This window comes from Grampus griseus, assembly GCF_964374135.1.
Source record: "Grampus griseus genome assembly, chromosome: 13".
Classification (NCBI taxonomy): Eukaryota; Metazoa; Chordata; class Mammalia; order Artiodactyla; family Delphinidae; genus Grampus; species Grampus griseus.
Window position 1 is genome coordinate 63,527,298 of NC_139007.1, and position 16,832 is coordinate 63,544,129.

Consider the following 16,832-nt stretch of genomic DNA (forward strand, 5'->3'; position numbering starts at 1 on the left):
CCATAAACATCAGAGCAGAAATATATGAGATACAGACAAAGAAAACAATAAAAAGATCAATGAAACTAAAAGCTGGTTCTTTCAGAAGATAAAAAAATTTGATAGGGCTTCCCTGGTGGTGCAGTGGTTGAGAATCTGCCTGCTAATGCAGGGGACACGGGTTTGAGCCCTGGTCCGGGAGGATCCCACATGCCACAGAGCAACTGGGCCCGTGAGCCACAACTACTGAGCTTGTGCGTCTGCAGCCTGTGCTCCACAACAAGAGAGGCCGCCACAGTGAGAGGCCCGCGCACCGCGATGAAGAGTGGCCCGCGCTTGCCACAACTAGAGAAAGCCCTCACACAGAAACGAAGACGCAACACAGCAAAACGAAATAAATTAATTAATAACTCCTACCCGCAATATCTTCTAAAAAAAAATTTTGATAAACCTTTAGCCAGACTCATCAAGAAAAAGAGGGAAGAGAGCTCAAGTCAATAAAATTAGAAATGAAAAAGGAGAAGTTACAACAGATACCACAGAAATACAAAGGACCATAAGAGACTATTATAAGCAACTATATGCCAATAAAATGGACAACCTGGAAGAAATGGACAAATTCTTATAAAGGTACAATCTCCCAAGACTGAACCAGGAAGAAATAGAAAATATGAAAAGACCAGTCACAAGTACTGAAATTAAAACTGTGATTAAAATACTCCCAACAATGGGGCTTCCCTGGTGGCGCAGTGGTTGAGAGTCTGCCAGCCAATGCAGGACACATGGGTTCGTGCCCGGTCCAGGAAGATCCCACATGCCGTGGAGCGGCTGGGCCCGTGAGCCATGGCCACTGAGCCTGCGCGTCCAGAGCCTGTGCTCCGCAACGGGAGAGGCCCGCGTACCGCAAAAAAAAACAAACAAAAAAACTCCCAACAAAATACGAGGGCCAGATGGCTTCACAGGTGAATTCTACCAAACATTTAGAGAAGAGCTAACACCCATCATTCTCAAACTCTTCCAAAAAATTGCAGAGGAAGGAACACTCCCAAACTCATTCAATGAGGCCACCATCACCCTGATACGAAAACCAGACAAAGATACAACAACAAAAAAAGAAAATTAAAGGCCAATATCACTGATGAACACAGATGCAAAAATCCTCCACAAAATACTAGCACACCAAATCCAACAATACATTAAAAGGATCATACACCATGATCAAGTGGGATTTATCCCAGGGATACAAGGGTTTTTCAATATCCTCAAATCAATCAGTGTGATACACCACATCAACAAATTGAAGAATAAAAACTATATGATCATCTCAATAGATGCAGAAAAAGATTTTGACAAAATTCAATACCCATTTATGATTTTAAAAATCTCCAGAAAGTGGGCATAGAGGGAATATACCTCAACATAGTAAAGGCCATATATGACAAACCTACTGCTAAAATCATACCCAACAGTGAAAAACTGAAACCATTTCCTGTAAGATCAGGACAAGGATGTCCACTCTCATCACTTTTATTCAACATAATTTTGGAAGTCCTAGCCACAGCAATCAGAGAGGAAAAAGAAATAAAGGGAATCCAAATTGGAAAAAAGAAGTAAAACTGCCACTGATTGCAGATAACATGATACTATACACAGAAAATCCTAAAGATGATACCAGAAAACTACTAGAGCTCATCAATGAAATTGGTAAAGTTGCAGGATACAAAATAAATACAGAGAAATCTGTTGCATTTCTGTACACTAACAACGAACAGTCAGAAAGCGAAATTAAAGAAACAATCCCACTTACCATCACATCAAAAAGAATAAAATACTTAGGAATAAACCTACCTAAGAAGGCAAAGGACCTGTACTCTGAAAACTATGACACTGATGAAAGAAACTGAAGATGACACAAACAGTTTGAAAGATATACCATCTTCTTGGATTGGAAGAATCAATAGTGTCAAAATGACTCTACTACCCAAGGCAATCTACAGATTCAGTGTGATCCCTATCAGATTACCAATGGCATTTTTCATAGGACTAGAACAAAAACATTTAAAATTTGTATAGACACACAACAGACCCCAAATAGCCAAAGCAATCTTTTTGTTTAATTTATTTATTTATTCATTTATTTAATTTTTGGCTGCATTGGGTCTTTGCTGCTGCACACGGGTTTTTTCTAGTTGCTGAGAGCGGGGACTACTCTTCGTTGCAGTGCACAGGCTTCTCTTTGCAGTGGCTTCTCTTGTTGCAGAGCACGGGCTCTAGGCATGTGGGCTTCAGTAGTTGTGGCTCGCGGGCTCTAGAGCGCAGGCTCAGTAGTTGTGGCACATGGGCTTAGTTGCTTCACGGCATGTGGGATCTTCCCGGACCAGGGCTCGAACCTGTGTCCCCTGCATTGGCAGGTGGATTCTTAACCACTGCACCACCAGGGAAGCCCCAAAGCAATCTTGAGAAAGATAAACAGAGCTGCAGGAATCACGCTCCCAGACTTCAGACTATACTACAAAGCTACAGTCATCAAAACAGTATGGTACTGGCACAAAAACAGAAATATAGATCAACAGAACAGGATAGAAATCTCAGAAACAAACCCACACAACTATAGTCAATTAGTCTACAACAAAGGAAGCAAGACTATATAATTGAGAAAAGACAATCTCTTCAAGAAATGGTGCTGGGGAAACTGGACAGCTACATGTAAAAAAATGAAATTAGAACATTCTTTAACACCATACACAAAAATAAACTCAAAATGGAATAAAGACCTAAATCTAAGACCAGATATTATAAAACTCTTAGAGGAAGATATAGGCAGAACACTCTTTGACAGAAATTGCAGCAATATCTTTTTCATTCTGTCTCCTACGATAATGGAAATGAAATGAAAAATAAACAAATGGGACCTAATTAAGCTCAAAAGATTTTGCACAGCAAAGGAGACCATAAACAAAAGGACAACCTACAGAATGGGACAAGATATTTGCAAACAATGCGACCAACAAGGGATTAATCTCCAAAATTTACAGACAGCTCATGCGGCTCAATATTGAAAAAAACAAACATCCCAATCATAAAATGGGCACAACACCTAAATAGACATTTCTCCAAAGAAGGCATACAGATGGCCAGGAAGCACATGAAAAGGTGCTCAAGATCTCTAATTAGAGAAATGCAAATCAAGCCTACAATGAGATATCACCTCACACCCGTCAGAATGGCCATTATGAAAAAGTCTACAAACAATAAATGCTGGAGAGGGTGTGGAGAAAAGGGAACCCTCCCTACACTGTTGGTGGGACTATAAATTGGTACAGCCACTATGGAGAACAGTATGGATGTTCCTTAAACTGAAAACAGAGCTATGATCCAGCAATATGATCCAGCAATCCCACTCCTGGGCATATATCCAGGGAAAAATGGTTCGAAAGGATACATGCACCCCATTGTTCATTGCAGCGCTGTTTACAATAGCCAAGACATGGAAACATTCATCTGTGCACTGACAAATGAATGGATAAAGAAGATGTGGTACATATATACAATGGAATATTACTCAGCCATTAAAAAGAATGAAATAATGCCACTTGCAGCAACACGGATGGACCTGGAGGTTATCATACTAAGTGAAGTGAGTCAGACAAAGAAAGACAAATATCATATGATATCGCTTATATGCAGAATCCAGAAAAAATGATACAAACTTATTTACAAAGCAGAGACAGACTCACAGATTTAGTGAATGAACTTATGGTTACCAGAGGGGAAGTATGGAGGGGAGGGATAGATTGGGAATTTCGGATTGACTGGTACACACTGCTATATTTAAAATAGATAACCAACAAGGACCTGTGTAACACAGGGAAGGAACTCTGCTCAATACTCTGTAATAACCTAAATGGGAAAAGAATTTGAAAAAGAATAGATACATGTATATGTATAACTGAATCACTCTCTGTGCACCTGAAACTAACACAACATTGTTAATCAACTATACTCTAAATTTAAAAAAAAATCTCTCCAGGTATTCTCATAGCTAGGTGTCTTAGCAGAGTTGACACACTTGACAGTTGTAGTCAGAATTCCTATATCTGCAATGTGCAGACCAGTAAATACTTCCTTCTTCCTCTCTCTTCCCCCAAGCCTATCTGGAATATTGCCTTTGTCTGGGTATGTTATACAACGTGCTCTCACATCCTGACTTTGTACTTTCAGAGGCTATCCTTGCACAAGATAAAATGATGCAACCAGTTAAAGAATAACGTGGAATCTTGCAATTAGCTGTTTCTTGGATTCCCTAGATAACTAGCAGAAGAGAGACTTTAAGCTCTTAAGCCTATCTTAGTGAAATAAAGACTTCATTCCTAGATATGCAGGAAAAAGTGAAACTGGGGAAACAAAATGAACTCAAATGTCCAAGCATAATGTTAATTATTATATATTAATTTTTCTGTTTATTAAAAATTCCTCAGCCGTCACTTAAAAAAAATAGTAAAAGCATTGGGTTTAAGGAAAAATGGCAAAGGGTTGGAAAAAGGCCAATTACAATTACTATAACTCAACAGAAATTGTTACTTTCTTGATTTGTTTTATTACTCATAACTATGAAAGAAAACAGGTCATATAACATAATTGTGTCTACGTTAAAGATTTTTAAATAAAATTGTTCTATTTGTTTCCTAAGTCTTGTTGAGAATCGTTAACTCAATATCATAATATTAATTCTATAGCTCCCAGATTTTAAAAGTGTCATGAATTCCATTAATCATGATTAAAATTGTCACCTTGTAATGCCCCAAGAAATTTGTCCTTTTTGAAGAAAGACATTAAAATCCAAGTAGTTTACTTTGTAATTTTGCCTAGTCATTCTGTTTGTGTAAGGTCTGAATTGCTTTAAGGTAACTCATATAAGGCAGCTGGCTACTAATCAATGCCTTTCTTTTCATTTGAAGTGTTTCCTTCAGGGAAATTGTGGTGAGTTTACTATCCCATCAAGTGTTACTCCAGAACTTATATGATATCTTGTTAGAAGAGTTTGTCAAAGGCCCCTCTCCTGGGGAGGAGAAGATCCAAGTGCCAGAAACCAAGCTGGCTGGCTTCCTCAGATACATCTCCATGCAGAACTTGGCCGTCATCTTTGACCTGCTGTTGGACTCCTACAGGACGGCCAGAGAGTTTGACACCAGCCCTGGGTTGAAGTGCCTGCTGAAGAAAGTGTCTGGCATCGCGGGCGCTGCCAACCTCTACCGCCAGTCTGCCATGAGTTTTAACATTTATTTCCACGCACTGGTGTGTGCTGTTCTCAGCAACCAGGAAACCATCACTGCTGAGCAAGTGAAGAAGGTCCTTTTTGAGGACGATGAGAGGAGCACAGATTCCTCCCAGCAGTGTTCATCAGAAGATGAAGACATTTTTGAGGAGACCGCCCAGGTGAGCCCCCCTAGAGGCAAGGAGAAGAGGCAGTGGAGGGCTCGGATGCCCTCCCTCAGTGTCCAGCCCATCAGCAACGCGGACTGGGTGTGGCTGGTCAAGAGGCTTCACAAGCTGTGCATGGAGCTGTGTAATAACTACATCCAGATGCACTTGGACCTGGAAAACAGTATGGAGGAGGCACCGATCTTCAAGAGCGACCCTTTCTTCATCCTTCCCTCCTTCCAGTCGGGGTCATCCACCCCGTCCACTGGGGGCTTTTCGGGGAAAGACACACCTTCTGAGGATGACCGCAGTCAGACCCGCGATCACGCGAGCGAGCCGCCGAGCCTGAGGGGGACCAGCGGGGAAATGCTGCTGCTGCCCCCGAGCCCCAAGGTAGAGAAGAAGGACCCCAGCCGCAAGAAGGAGTGGTGGGAGAACGCCGGCAACAAAATCTACACCATGGCAGCCGACAAGACCATCTCAAAGCTGATGACCGAGTACAAGAAGAGGAAACAACAGCATAACCTGCCCACCTTCCCCAAAGAGGTCAAGGTGGAGAAGAAGGGAGAGCCACTGGGGCCCAGGGGCCAAGGCTCCCCACTGCTCCAGCGGCCCCAGCACCTGATGGACCAGGGGCAGATGCGGCACTCCTTCAGCGCTGGCCCTGAGCTGCTGCGCCAGGAGAAGAGGCCCCGCTCGGGCTCCACCGGCAGCTCCCGGAGTGTCTCTGCAAGGGACGCCGAAGCCCAGATCCAGGTGGGTACCCGCCCCCCACCAGAGGATGCAAGGGTCCACAGCCGGCCATGCAGGAGGGAAGCTGGGTACCAGTGACGCACCTGTGCCCCTCAGGGAGCACTCAGACACGTTATGATCCTCCACAGTCAGGGGACTGCCTGCCCCTAAGACATAGGATCCATCAGTACATCCTTGTGAAACTGAAATTGTATTCTCATAATTTCAGGAATTGTTTCTATGGGTCATAACAGATACTACTGAGAATTAGGAACCCACCTGTGTAAATAAGATGACGCCAAAGCTTAGAAAATGGATGGACTTAAACCCAGGACTCAATGCCAGTTAGTCATTTGAAGATAGCCCTGAAGCAATTCTGTAGTTATGAAGAATTATGTAAAGGGAAAAGGCAAAGTTCATATTATGTGGTTATTCCAATGAATTGTTTTTCTAGCCCATCCTGAGCACATAAAAATTCTCATTTTCAGAGTGTTCCTATTCCTTTATATAATTAATATTTGCAATTCTATGGTACCTCCCAAAAATGAGCTTGAGAAGTAAAGAAGAGGGGCACTGTTTCGTTCAATTTAAGAAAAGATGAGATGGGAAAAGACAGAAGGATCTAAACTCATGGAGAGCCCTTTAAAAGTCATCTGGACGTTTATTTTAAGTTGTAGATTCCTGTTGCAGGCATAGTAAGATAGGAGCTCTTGGGCCCTAGGATTCTGTGGACCTATACAGGAATGTATTCTTAGAATGAACATAAACTTGGAATTAGTATGAATCTTGCAAGATACTTTTTTCCTCTGATGTATCTTGAACATAGAACTAAACTTCATAGTTCAGAATCCACAAAAATCATCTTAGACTGTATTTGTAAAAGTATCCAGTCAAACTGAGATGTAAGATTATTCTTTAACAGATGACCTGCTTGACAAATAACAAATCTTAATTGCTTTTTCACGTCTTGGAGATTTGCTTATGATTTCAAAAGTTACCCTAAATTAAGGTAGACCTATTCCAAGTTTTCTAGACATTAGAGAGACTGCTGATTAAAAATGTCACATGGCCTATGAAAATCTCATCATGAGAAGGCAAGAGAGTTTTTAAAAATCTGAGGAGTAAGATTTTTGTATTTTGTAAAAGCTGGAAATAATGTATTCCTAATGTGAAATGAGTCTCTGCTAGTCCATATATATATATATATATATATATATATATATATATATATATGAACTTAAACTGATGTTTTATTATAAGTGCATTAAATTAGTAAAGACTACATTTATTGAAGCCTAAAGCCTGAGAAAACTCATTTGCATATTAGCCACACTTGAGTACAAATGAAACTGCTGGAGAAAACTGCTAATTCTCTTAATCCCTTTCTCTTAGGCATGGACCAACATGGTGCTAACAGTTCTCAATCAGATTCAGATCCTTCCGGACCAGACCTTCACAGCGCTCCAGCCAGCAGTGTTCCCATGCATCAGCCAGCTGACCTGTCACGTGACTGACATCAGAGTTCGCCAGGCTGTGAGAGAATGGCTCGGCAGAGTGGGCCGTGTCTATGACATCATTGTGTAGGAGACTCACATTCCATTCCCAAGGGGATACACCAGGAGGGTTTAGAGTATGTCTGCCAGTCCAGCTGATAGCATTTCCCCCCCCACCAGCCCCCGCGACTCAGAGAACACCCAGTTGCTCCCTAACTAATCAGCACTGGGGCCATTCTGGATACTAAGGTTGTATCTGGATGACACAAGTGAAACTCTAAATTTGCACATAATTTCAGAAGACTCTATATTCCTGGACACATTTCTAAATCTTATTTCCCAATGCCTTTGCCTGCAATATTGTCCCCAAATGAGTCACTTTCAAGGGCCACTCCTTTGAAAACATTACATTGATCCATCATTTTATTTATTTATTTATAACTACATCGGTCATTTACTACTCCACCGGGTCTTAGTTGCAGCATGCCTGCAGGATCTAGTTCCCCGACCAGGGATTGAACCCGGACGATCCATCATTTTAAAAAATGCAATAGCTAAAGAAATATCTGCTGGTAAGTCAAGCTGATGTACACACAGACATGATTACCAGACATGATTAATTGGAGGAAGTACCAGACGTGATTAATTGGAGGAAGATTTATATTATGATTATGAGTTCGGCAGGGAAGAAAACAGTTGGAAAAATGTTATTCTTGGGTGTCATAATCTTTAAAATATTCCAGAACATTTCAAAATTGTTCTTAAGTTGTCAAGATTTTCTGGTTGGTATTTGCCAACTTCCTCATGTAAGGTACTATTGTGCCTTCACTTCCCTACTTCTAAAGGAAGGAAATTCTTTCATGGCAGGACTTTAAGTCTGTGGCATGGCAGCCTTTGACACATAGTACTCAGTGGTATTGGCTGATACAGATAGAGCCAAATGACTTAAGACCGGCCACCCTGACTGTCCCAATAGTCTTTGCTTTTGTTCCCAAGGCAAAAATGAAAAGGGAAAGAAAAAATGGTGCCTTAGTTCCTTGTTGCACACACATTTCTATGCTCCACAATTATCTGAACATAAGGTATAACATTTTGTCTTTAAGAAAACAAAACAGCTCATTTTATATCAACACCCTTGGAAGAAAGGAACTCAAGAATTCACCGTCCAATGAACAGACTTCTCAGGGAAGGGAGCAGGAAGTGTGGGGTTAGGGAGACAGCTGGAAGGGGTGGGAAAGGAGGTGATGATGAAATCATTTTAAATCTGAAAATATTAAACAACAATCGTATGAAATTATGGTATCGTTCATACACACTCTAGTCTCAGAAGAAAATAAAACTACAGGAGAAAAGGACACAGAATGAAGTTTAGGAAATTAAGTTTTTCAGTTTAAAATATTTCTCCTCTCTGGCAAGTAGATTTGCCCTCTGTTTGAGGTCTTTTAATTCAAGCATATTTTAACCAGATATTTATTTTCCTAATTATTACTAGAAAATTAATTTGAAATCTTTATCATTATTTACAGTATATTTAATATTTCTTAAATTATAATAGTGATTAAAACTCCTCAAACCCACTCACACACATTCTAAAGAGTTAGTTGCTAAGAGATATGTTTTAATTTTCCCAGCTTCTAAAAATTATTCGTAATTGAGAATATTGTCCCTAAAACATCAACTCTTAAGGGTAGAAGTAAGGATTTAAAACTGACAGCTTTATTCAGTGCTGGTATTTGTAAACTTTGTCTTCCTTGGGAATATATAACTATCTACAAGGTTAAGAGGAAGACAGGGTTCCCTGATTTATTTAGGCAATCTAAAAGAAAGAACCTTATCATTCGCTATGCCATCTGGAGATCACCACAGAATTCAGAAGATGTTTTTCCAGTTCCACAGAACACTCTTTGCCTTCAGTTTTTGCTCATTAGACAATAATGCAAGTTTAGAAACAGATCAACAATTTGATGTTAACAAGCAATGAATCGTTGGGATAGCAATAAGTTGTGTTCTATACTTTAGATTTTTTTTTTATATTTTGTAAGTAGAATTGAAAGTTGGGTAGATACTTCTTTTTTTTTTTTTTTTTTTTTTTTTAACAAAAGCAGTACACCATTGTTGTTTTGTTTCTTTTTGTAGCTCAGCTAAGGTTCATTTCCTTGTGAGCTTCTGAGTATTCCGCAGTTTACGGGGGTGGGGGGAGCTTCAACAAAGCAGAGTATTATCAAATCAGAGTAATTACAAAATGTTTATATCTGGCAACTTTTTATAAAGTATAAAAATTCAAAGGAAGCCAGTCTCAATTCATGAAGGTCATGTCCTGGAAGTTGTTAACCGTTTAGAAGTCAGAATTCATCGTCTTGACAGATTCTCTATTGTGGGATTCATGGCTAGCTTATGAAAACAAGTTTACCCCATTCTGTATTCAAACACTGCTCTAGTACCAGCCTAATTATGGGTCCCAAGAATAAAAGATGAGAGGATGTACATCATTCTTTACCTACAATTTTGTCAGAGGGTTTTCGTCCCTTCCCGTCATTTTTTCTGTAGACCACCCCTCCGGCCCACAGCAGTCTTCAACCCACCTCCATTCCCAACACACTGTGCATCACATCCATGTCAGATTTCAGCTGGAAAATTAGCTAAGTCACAGTAATACTTCTCAGAGGTGTTTGCAGTTTTCAAAAAGGACATGGCTTGATGCAAATAATCTCCGAGGAATAGTACACTTCAGGTCATAGAGAAGTTAGTCAGATCTTCCCAGGGGTGAAGAAGAAAGGGACATATGTAAAAACCCTTAGTAGATGAGTGGTCCCTCCCCACACTGCCCCATCAGTCCCTCACTCTTCCTGGTGTCTCCATTTCTGCCTTTCCCCATCTCTTCTTTCATTCCCTCCCATGGTCTCTGAAAGACCAAGGTCAAGACAAGCCTTTGTAGTTACAACGGCTATTACCATATATTTTCAGATCTAAGCAGAATAAGATTTTTATTGCTTTTAGTTGCCTGTATTTACTGCCAAAAGTGTGTTACCCTCTGGTTGAGATTTACTCTTTTTCTAATATTTTGGTAGTGTTCATCTTTTCCAAAGTGAGGAAGCACGCTAGAAAACTCAAAGTGCAAAAGAATTCCTGACTGAATAGCCCAGCCAAGTACACCACACTCTGCAACAGATGTCTCCTTGCCATAGGAGATTTGATGGAGGGCTAATAAATTGTTCATAGGATCTCTCCTACCTCTTGCATCTCCTGATCAGCTTTGACAGATGCTTAGGCTGTCTCTTTACACCCTCTTGTCATCTCTCCCCTTACGATTATTTTCCTGCCTTCTCCATCAATACAAAACTAGGGCAACTTTTACCACTTTTAGGCTGTTTAATGACCAAGGCAGATGCTAACATATAAAACAGCTCAGACTAAATCAAACATGACCAAATGTTATCATAATTCCAAAGTACCTTTAAATTGAAACTTCTTGGTACAGCGATCAGTAGGCTTTGTTGTTGCTGTTCTTGTTGTTCCAAGGAGAGGGATTATACAGAGTCAGTTGAGAGTCAAATAGCCTTAACTATAAGAAGGTAATGCAATTATAGTAATAGATATTTTTGACTTCCCCAAATACATCATAGTACTGCTTATGTAGGAAAGTTTTCTTTCTCAGAAAGAAAAATCCATTTGTGTCAGTCCCATCAAACTAAGCAAAATGAAGACCTCTGGGGCTTCCCTGGTGGCACAGTGGTTGAGAGTCCGCCTGCCTATGCAGGGGACACGGGTTCGTACCCCAGTCCGGGAAGATCCCACATGCCGCAGAGTGGCTGGGCCCGTGAGCCATGGCCGCTGAGCCTGCGCGTCCGGAGCCTGTGCTCCGTAACGGGAGAGGCCACAACAGTGAGAGGCCCGCGTCCCGCAAAAAATAAATAAATAAATAAAAAATGAAGACCTCTGTTTGGAGCTGATAACAATAGCAAGAGGTTACAAACAGCAGTGGGGGGAGGTAACATCATTGAGTGCCTCTGAGAACGTGGACCTTTACCTACTTTTACCATATTTAATTCCCACAATAACACTGTGAAACAGGTATTGTTGTCCTCATTTTTTCAGATGAGGATGCAGACCCAGAGAGGTTCAGAAACTTGCCCAAGATAACCCGCAAATGGCAAAGTTGGTTGCAAAAGAGATGTTCCTGAGTTCAAAGGCCAGGCTCTGTACAACACCATGTCTAAGTGCACAGTGTAAACACTTCAGTGTTTCAAGGAATTAAACAGTTAAAATGAGTTGAAGATATTACATTGATGTCCCTATCTATAATGTTATGGGGATTTTTCAATAGGGTTAAAAGAAAAAGATAGTGTTTAGGCATAGTAAGGTCATATATAACATAATATTTTTATGTTTGAAAATAAAGAAAACAAAATCGAATCTTAAAGCAGATCCTCAGTGGTAATTTAGGAAACTCACCAAATTAGGTGGACATGATGGAATAATATTGTCCATGGCCAGCTATTATGTGGAAAAACATGACAGTCTGTGTCTGGAATGACAGCAACAATTTGTTGACCTTTACCAATTACCATTTAATCACTCAGAATAAAGTGTCCTGTAGCCAACAGTGCCTCTCTACTTGCTTCCCCTGGAAGTATATAGGACTGAATTGTAGGTCATCATCAAACTTTGGGAATATGCAAAATAAATGACCATTTTTCAAAATGCACATTCTCTGAAGAAGCAGCAACACAAGATTGCTTAAAAATTCAGGTACTGAGGGCATCAGGTCAATATGCAGAGTAACCACGTGCCATGACACCTAAATATACTTGCCTTGTAGACAAGGAAACAGGCAGAAGGAAAAATCCAACATAATGCAGTAAGTGAATGACAAAACTTACATCTGCTTGGGTACCATTTAGGAAGATTTAGTGTGGCCTTAAAAAAGCAAGACTATTTTTAAGCACTTTTTATTGAATATATGAGCTTGTTTATGGCAAGATTTATGAAATTGGGTAAAGAAGTCATTTATAATTATGCCTCATCCAAAAAAAATGTGCCCTCCTCCTTCACGAGTGCAGCAATCTAGAAAATGTTGTCTCTGTCTTTCGTGAGATCCCTTTCCTCTGGCTGTATTGTAATATTTGTATTTGATGTGGAAGTAACTAATAATTAAGGTTTTAGATTAGAACACCATTCAGATTTCCAAAATACAATTATTACTTCAGGGAAGATAGACTAAAAAAAAAAATCATCCCCTGGGATAATGTAGGAGAAACTTACTTGAGAACAATGCCTAATTTCCTTGTAAAGAGGGGCAGTACTTATCAATTGAAGAAAAACCCACTACCACACAGCTAGCACCATCCAAAACCTTTCCCCTCTATCTTTGTGTGATAATGCAAGGAGGGGGTCTAGGGAGGAGAGACTAGCTAGCTGGCCATCTTAGTGACACAAACTGCGGTCAACTTCTGCTGAATTCCATCCAATTACAGTCCTTCCAGCCTTTTCAACTACCAAAAATTGTTTGTACTGTTAATTCCTATCCTGAACGTTCAAGTAGTGGTCGTCTCGTATCTTTTGACGTTAGAACAGTTGTTGTCAAACTTTAGCACATATCAGAGTCACCTGGAGGTCTTGTTAAGGCACAGATTGCCGGTCCAGAGCCCAGAGTATCTGATTCAGTAGGCCTAGAAATTTGCATTTCTAACAAGTTCCCAGATGAGGCCAGTGCTGCTGGTCTGGGGACCACACTTTGAGGTCCAATACCTGGAAAAAATTTCTAACTACTCCCTTTAAGATCAGCCTGACTTATCAAGCACTAGAGAAAAACCGAACTTCACCTTGGGCAGACAACTTGGAATTGGATTCTCTACAGCACTGCTGTTCAGTCTTCCCAGTTTCCAGGTTTATTATTTATTATTATGCCAACAATTGATTTTTACAAGGTAGAAGACAATGAATGTATAAGTTCTATGGAACAGTGAGATCAATGTAAGCTTCTCGTCTTTGTATTTAGAAACATTAACTCTATGGATGACCTTTTGTATCATGTTGACTTTTTGACTTGTACTGAAGGTGATTTTAAAGTATGTAGGGTTTTAATTTCTTCTGTCCATAGTTTTGATGAGATGTTTCCATGTTGATTCCATCGCAACCTTGGCTCCTGGCTTCCAGAAATTTTTGAGTAGTTGCTCGCTTGCCAGTAGTTTTATATCCCTCATTAGTCACCAGAATACCAGCACATCAAGATGATACTATACTACTTGATGTGTCTTCATCTTTCACTTAACTGTCTGGTGTAAATTAATATTTTAATTTCCTACATATCTGTAAAGAGTCTACCAAATGGCTTCACGAGAATTTCCAAGTGGAACCAACTCCCTTTTGAGCAGCACATGTGCCTGTTTTAAGGACTTTTCATTACATATGTTGTGTTGTGCATGTATCTACACAATCAAGACCATATTCATTATCTCATTTTCCAAATGAGGAGAAAAATGTGAAAGCGCATCAGTATGCTTTGGGAATACAGTGAAATCATGTTAAATATAGATGGGGCCTTAGTTTATCTCTTAACTCTTTATTCAGTTAATTAGTTTTGGAAATTTTTTTCCGTTAAACAAAATAAGGACCACAGAGGTAATAATTCAAGAGAAAAAAAATTGAGTACCTCAAACTCATCTCCCTTGTATATATACTAATGACACAAAATTTTTATTGATTCAGTAAGTTTCTCTAAAGACTTCTGTTTAAGTATCCTGACATTATTTAAACTGTTATGTAAGTAGAAAGTAATGACTATATTTACTAGAATTAGTGAGAGGAGAAAGCACACCAGTGTTAATGATGTCAAGGATTCAAGTCCTTGCCTCTGTAGACAGGAATAATTGAAGCTTTTCTACTGCAGCTTCATTTCCCCTAATCATTTTTGGAAATGATGTGTGCGTTTTGTTTTTTTAATAATAACGGATGTTGAATTAAATTTTAAAAATTAATCTCTAGTAATCATTTATTTTTGTTTTACCAGCTGGTGCCAAAAAGGGGAGGAAGGAATCCAAAAGCCAGTCTTTTAAACTAACATGTAAAGTATGTTTTCTCTTAAAGTTGGGAAGCTCACGGCCCTGGCTCTACCAGCCACCAAGTGGCCACCACGGCTGCCTCGTGACTAGGTACAGGCAACTTCGTGTGCCTCCCTCTCTCCTTACATCCAATTTTTGTTGGAAGTGGTCCTCTCCAATAAAACTTGGTTTCCCACACAATAGGTAAAACTGGACAAAGATTAATGCTTTTTGATATGTTTGGTTTCACTTCAATTGAAACCATGTGGTAGAATTTCCAGGTATGCTATGAACGGGGCAGGAGCAGGTGCCTAGAGGGAAAGGCTGGTTTTGTTTGGTTTTGTTTCTTAATTTGTTTTTAGTGGATGGGTGGGGATGGGGGCAAGAATAAGAAGTTTATTGCCCTAATCATGCCAAAAACTGATTCAAGATGATTTTCCTGCTGTTCTAAGAGGAATAGACTTAGAAAAATTACATTATAATCGGTTCCCCTGCTACCATCTCCCACTCTAAGTAAAGCCAATGGGTGGTAAGGGTCCTTTTATCCTTTCTTGTATTATGCCAAAGACTAGACTTGTTTTCACTGAAAATTATAAATAAATGAAGCTTGGTATAGCCATAATGATTTGAGTCCGTATACCATTTTATCCATAGAATGCAAAACTCATCCCTGCAACCCTATTCACCAGGAGCCTTGAAGCATTTTGTTTACTCCAAAGGACTTGTCAAGGAAGTAGTTTTTGTTTTGCCTTCTTTTTTAGTCAGTTTGGTCAATTAAAAAAAAAAAAATGAAAACCACCATCCTTTATATGTTGATATAACTATTTGATTTGATATAATCTGTGTTGTTTAACAGGTTCCTGTAAGCAAGCTTGCAAGTGTATTTTGTGTACATTTTATCTGAGGTGAAAATGAAAATTCTAAAGAGAAAATATTTTAAAAGATATTGTATTTATGTTGCTTGTGTTGTAGAATAAAGATTCAAATGCATCAAAAAAATCTGATATGTGAAACCATTTTCTTCACTGAATAAATATATCAAAATAATCTATGTAAATATCCTGTTTACAGAATTCTGCTAAATGAACTAGGTTCCTTTCCTTGGCGTTTCGTAACTCTGAAGAAACTCCCCCTTCCAATTCTATAATACAGAAATAGTCACTTGACAATTTGGTGAATGCCTAGAAAATACATTTGAAGAAAAAAATATATATAACATAGTATTATATATTATATACAGTATTATACTACATTATATATAATATTTACTATATATATCTACTACATATATACCACTGTATCCTTTTTAAAAAGAGGGCTGGGGTTTCCCTGGTGGCACAGTGGTTGAGAGTCCGCCTGCCGATGCAGGGGACACGGGTTCGTGCCCCGGTCTGGGAAGATCCCACATGCCGCGGAGCGGCTGGGCCCGTGAGCCATGGCCGCTGAGCCTGCGCGTCTGGAGCCTGTGCTCCGTAACGGGAGAGGCCACAACAGTGAGAGGCCCGCATACCGCAAAAATAAATAAATAAATAAATAAAAATAAAAAGAGGGCGTATTTTACAATATTATTTTGATGTCTTTCTTCATAAGAATGGATATCAAATTCATGTTATCAGTAGATATTGATGTAGTTTATTCATTTAAAAGAACTAAACGAATGTATTACCTTGATTGTTCGTAAACAACCAAATCCCTAAATAGGAATATTGTTATTAAAAGGTAATATTAAAAAGAAAAATACAGCCGCTTTTAACTTCATTATCTTATTGGATTGCAGTTTTTAAATTGCAATTTCAAAAGCCTATTAATAGTATAAGCCTAGCAATCATCAAACCCGAATTGTGGAAAACTGCTATTTGGCCACTAGGGGGATAAAAGCCGTACAAAATGGATGGAATTTGTGTATATGACCTTAAATCATGAGTCTATCATTCTGTCATACACTCTGGTAATCTCACAGTTGTACTGCTAAGACTCAGCCCCTTCCATTGTATGAACAAAATAAATCTGAAATAGACACGAACATACTTTGCATAAGGAAATCACCAACAAGGGACCAAGCATGTTCACAGAGACAGCTGTGGCAGCATAGAGAGGGCCTTGGACCTTAGCCAGAAAAGCTGACTTCACATCCTACGCTTTGCCCCTTCCTGGGAGTAGGAAGACA

General features: G+C 39.5%; 1 protein-coding gene across 1 annotated transcript in view; it reads left to right on the forward strand.

The window, feature by feature from the left end:
• Positions 1 to 7,728, forward strand: part of ARFGEF3 (ARFGEF family member 3) — a gene marked incomplete at its 5' end in the record, with an annotated part of 182,678 nt that extends 174,950 nt beyond the window's left edge. Inside the window, 2 exons of the mRNA XM_082669258.1 lie at positions 4,938 to 6,156; positions 7,525 to 7,728. Of these exons, the coding sequence (XP_082525384.1) occupies positions 4,938 to 6,156; positions 7,525 to 7,716 (1,411 nt within the window). The 3' untranslated portion in view covers positions 7,717 to 7,728. The remainder of the gene's footprint in view (positions 1 to 4,937; positions 6,157 to 7,524) is intronic.
• Positions 7,729 to 16,832: the final 9,104 nt, after the last annotated feature.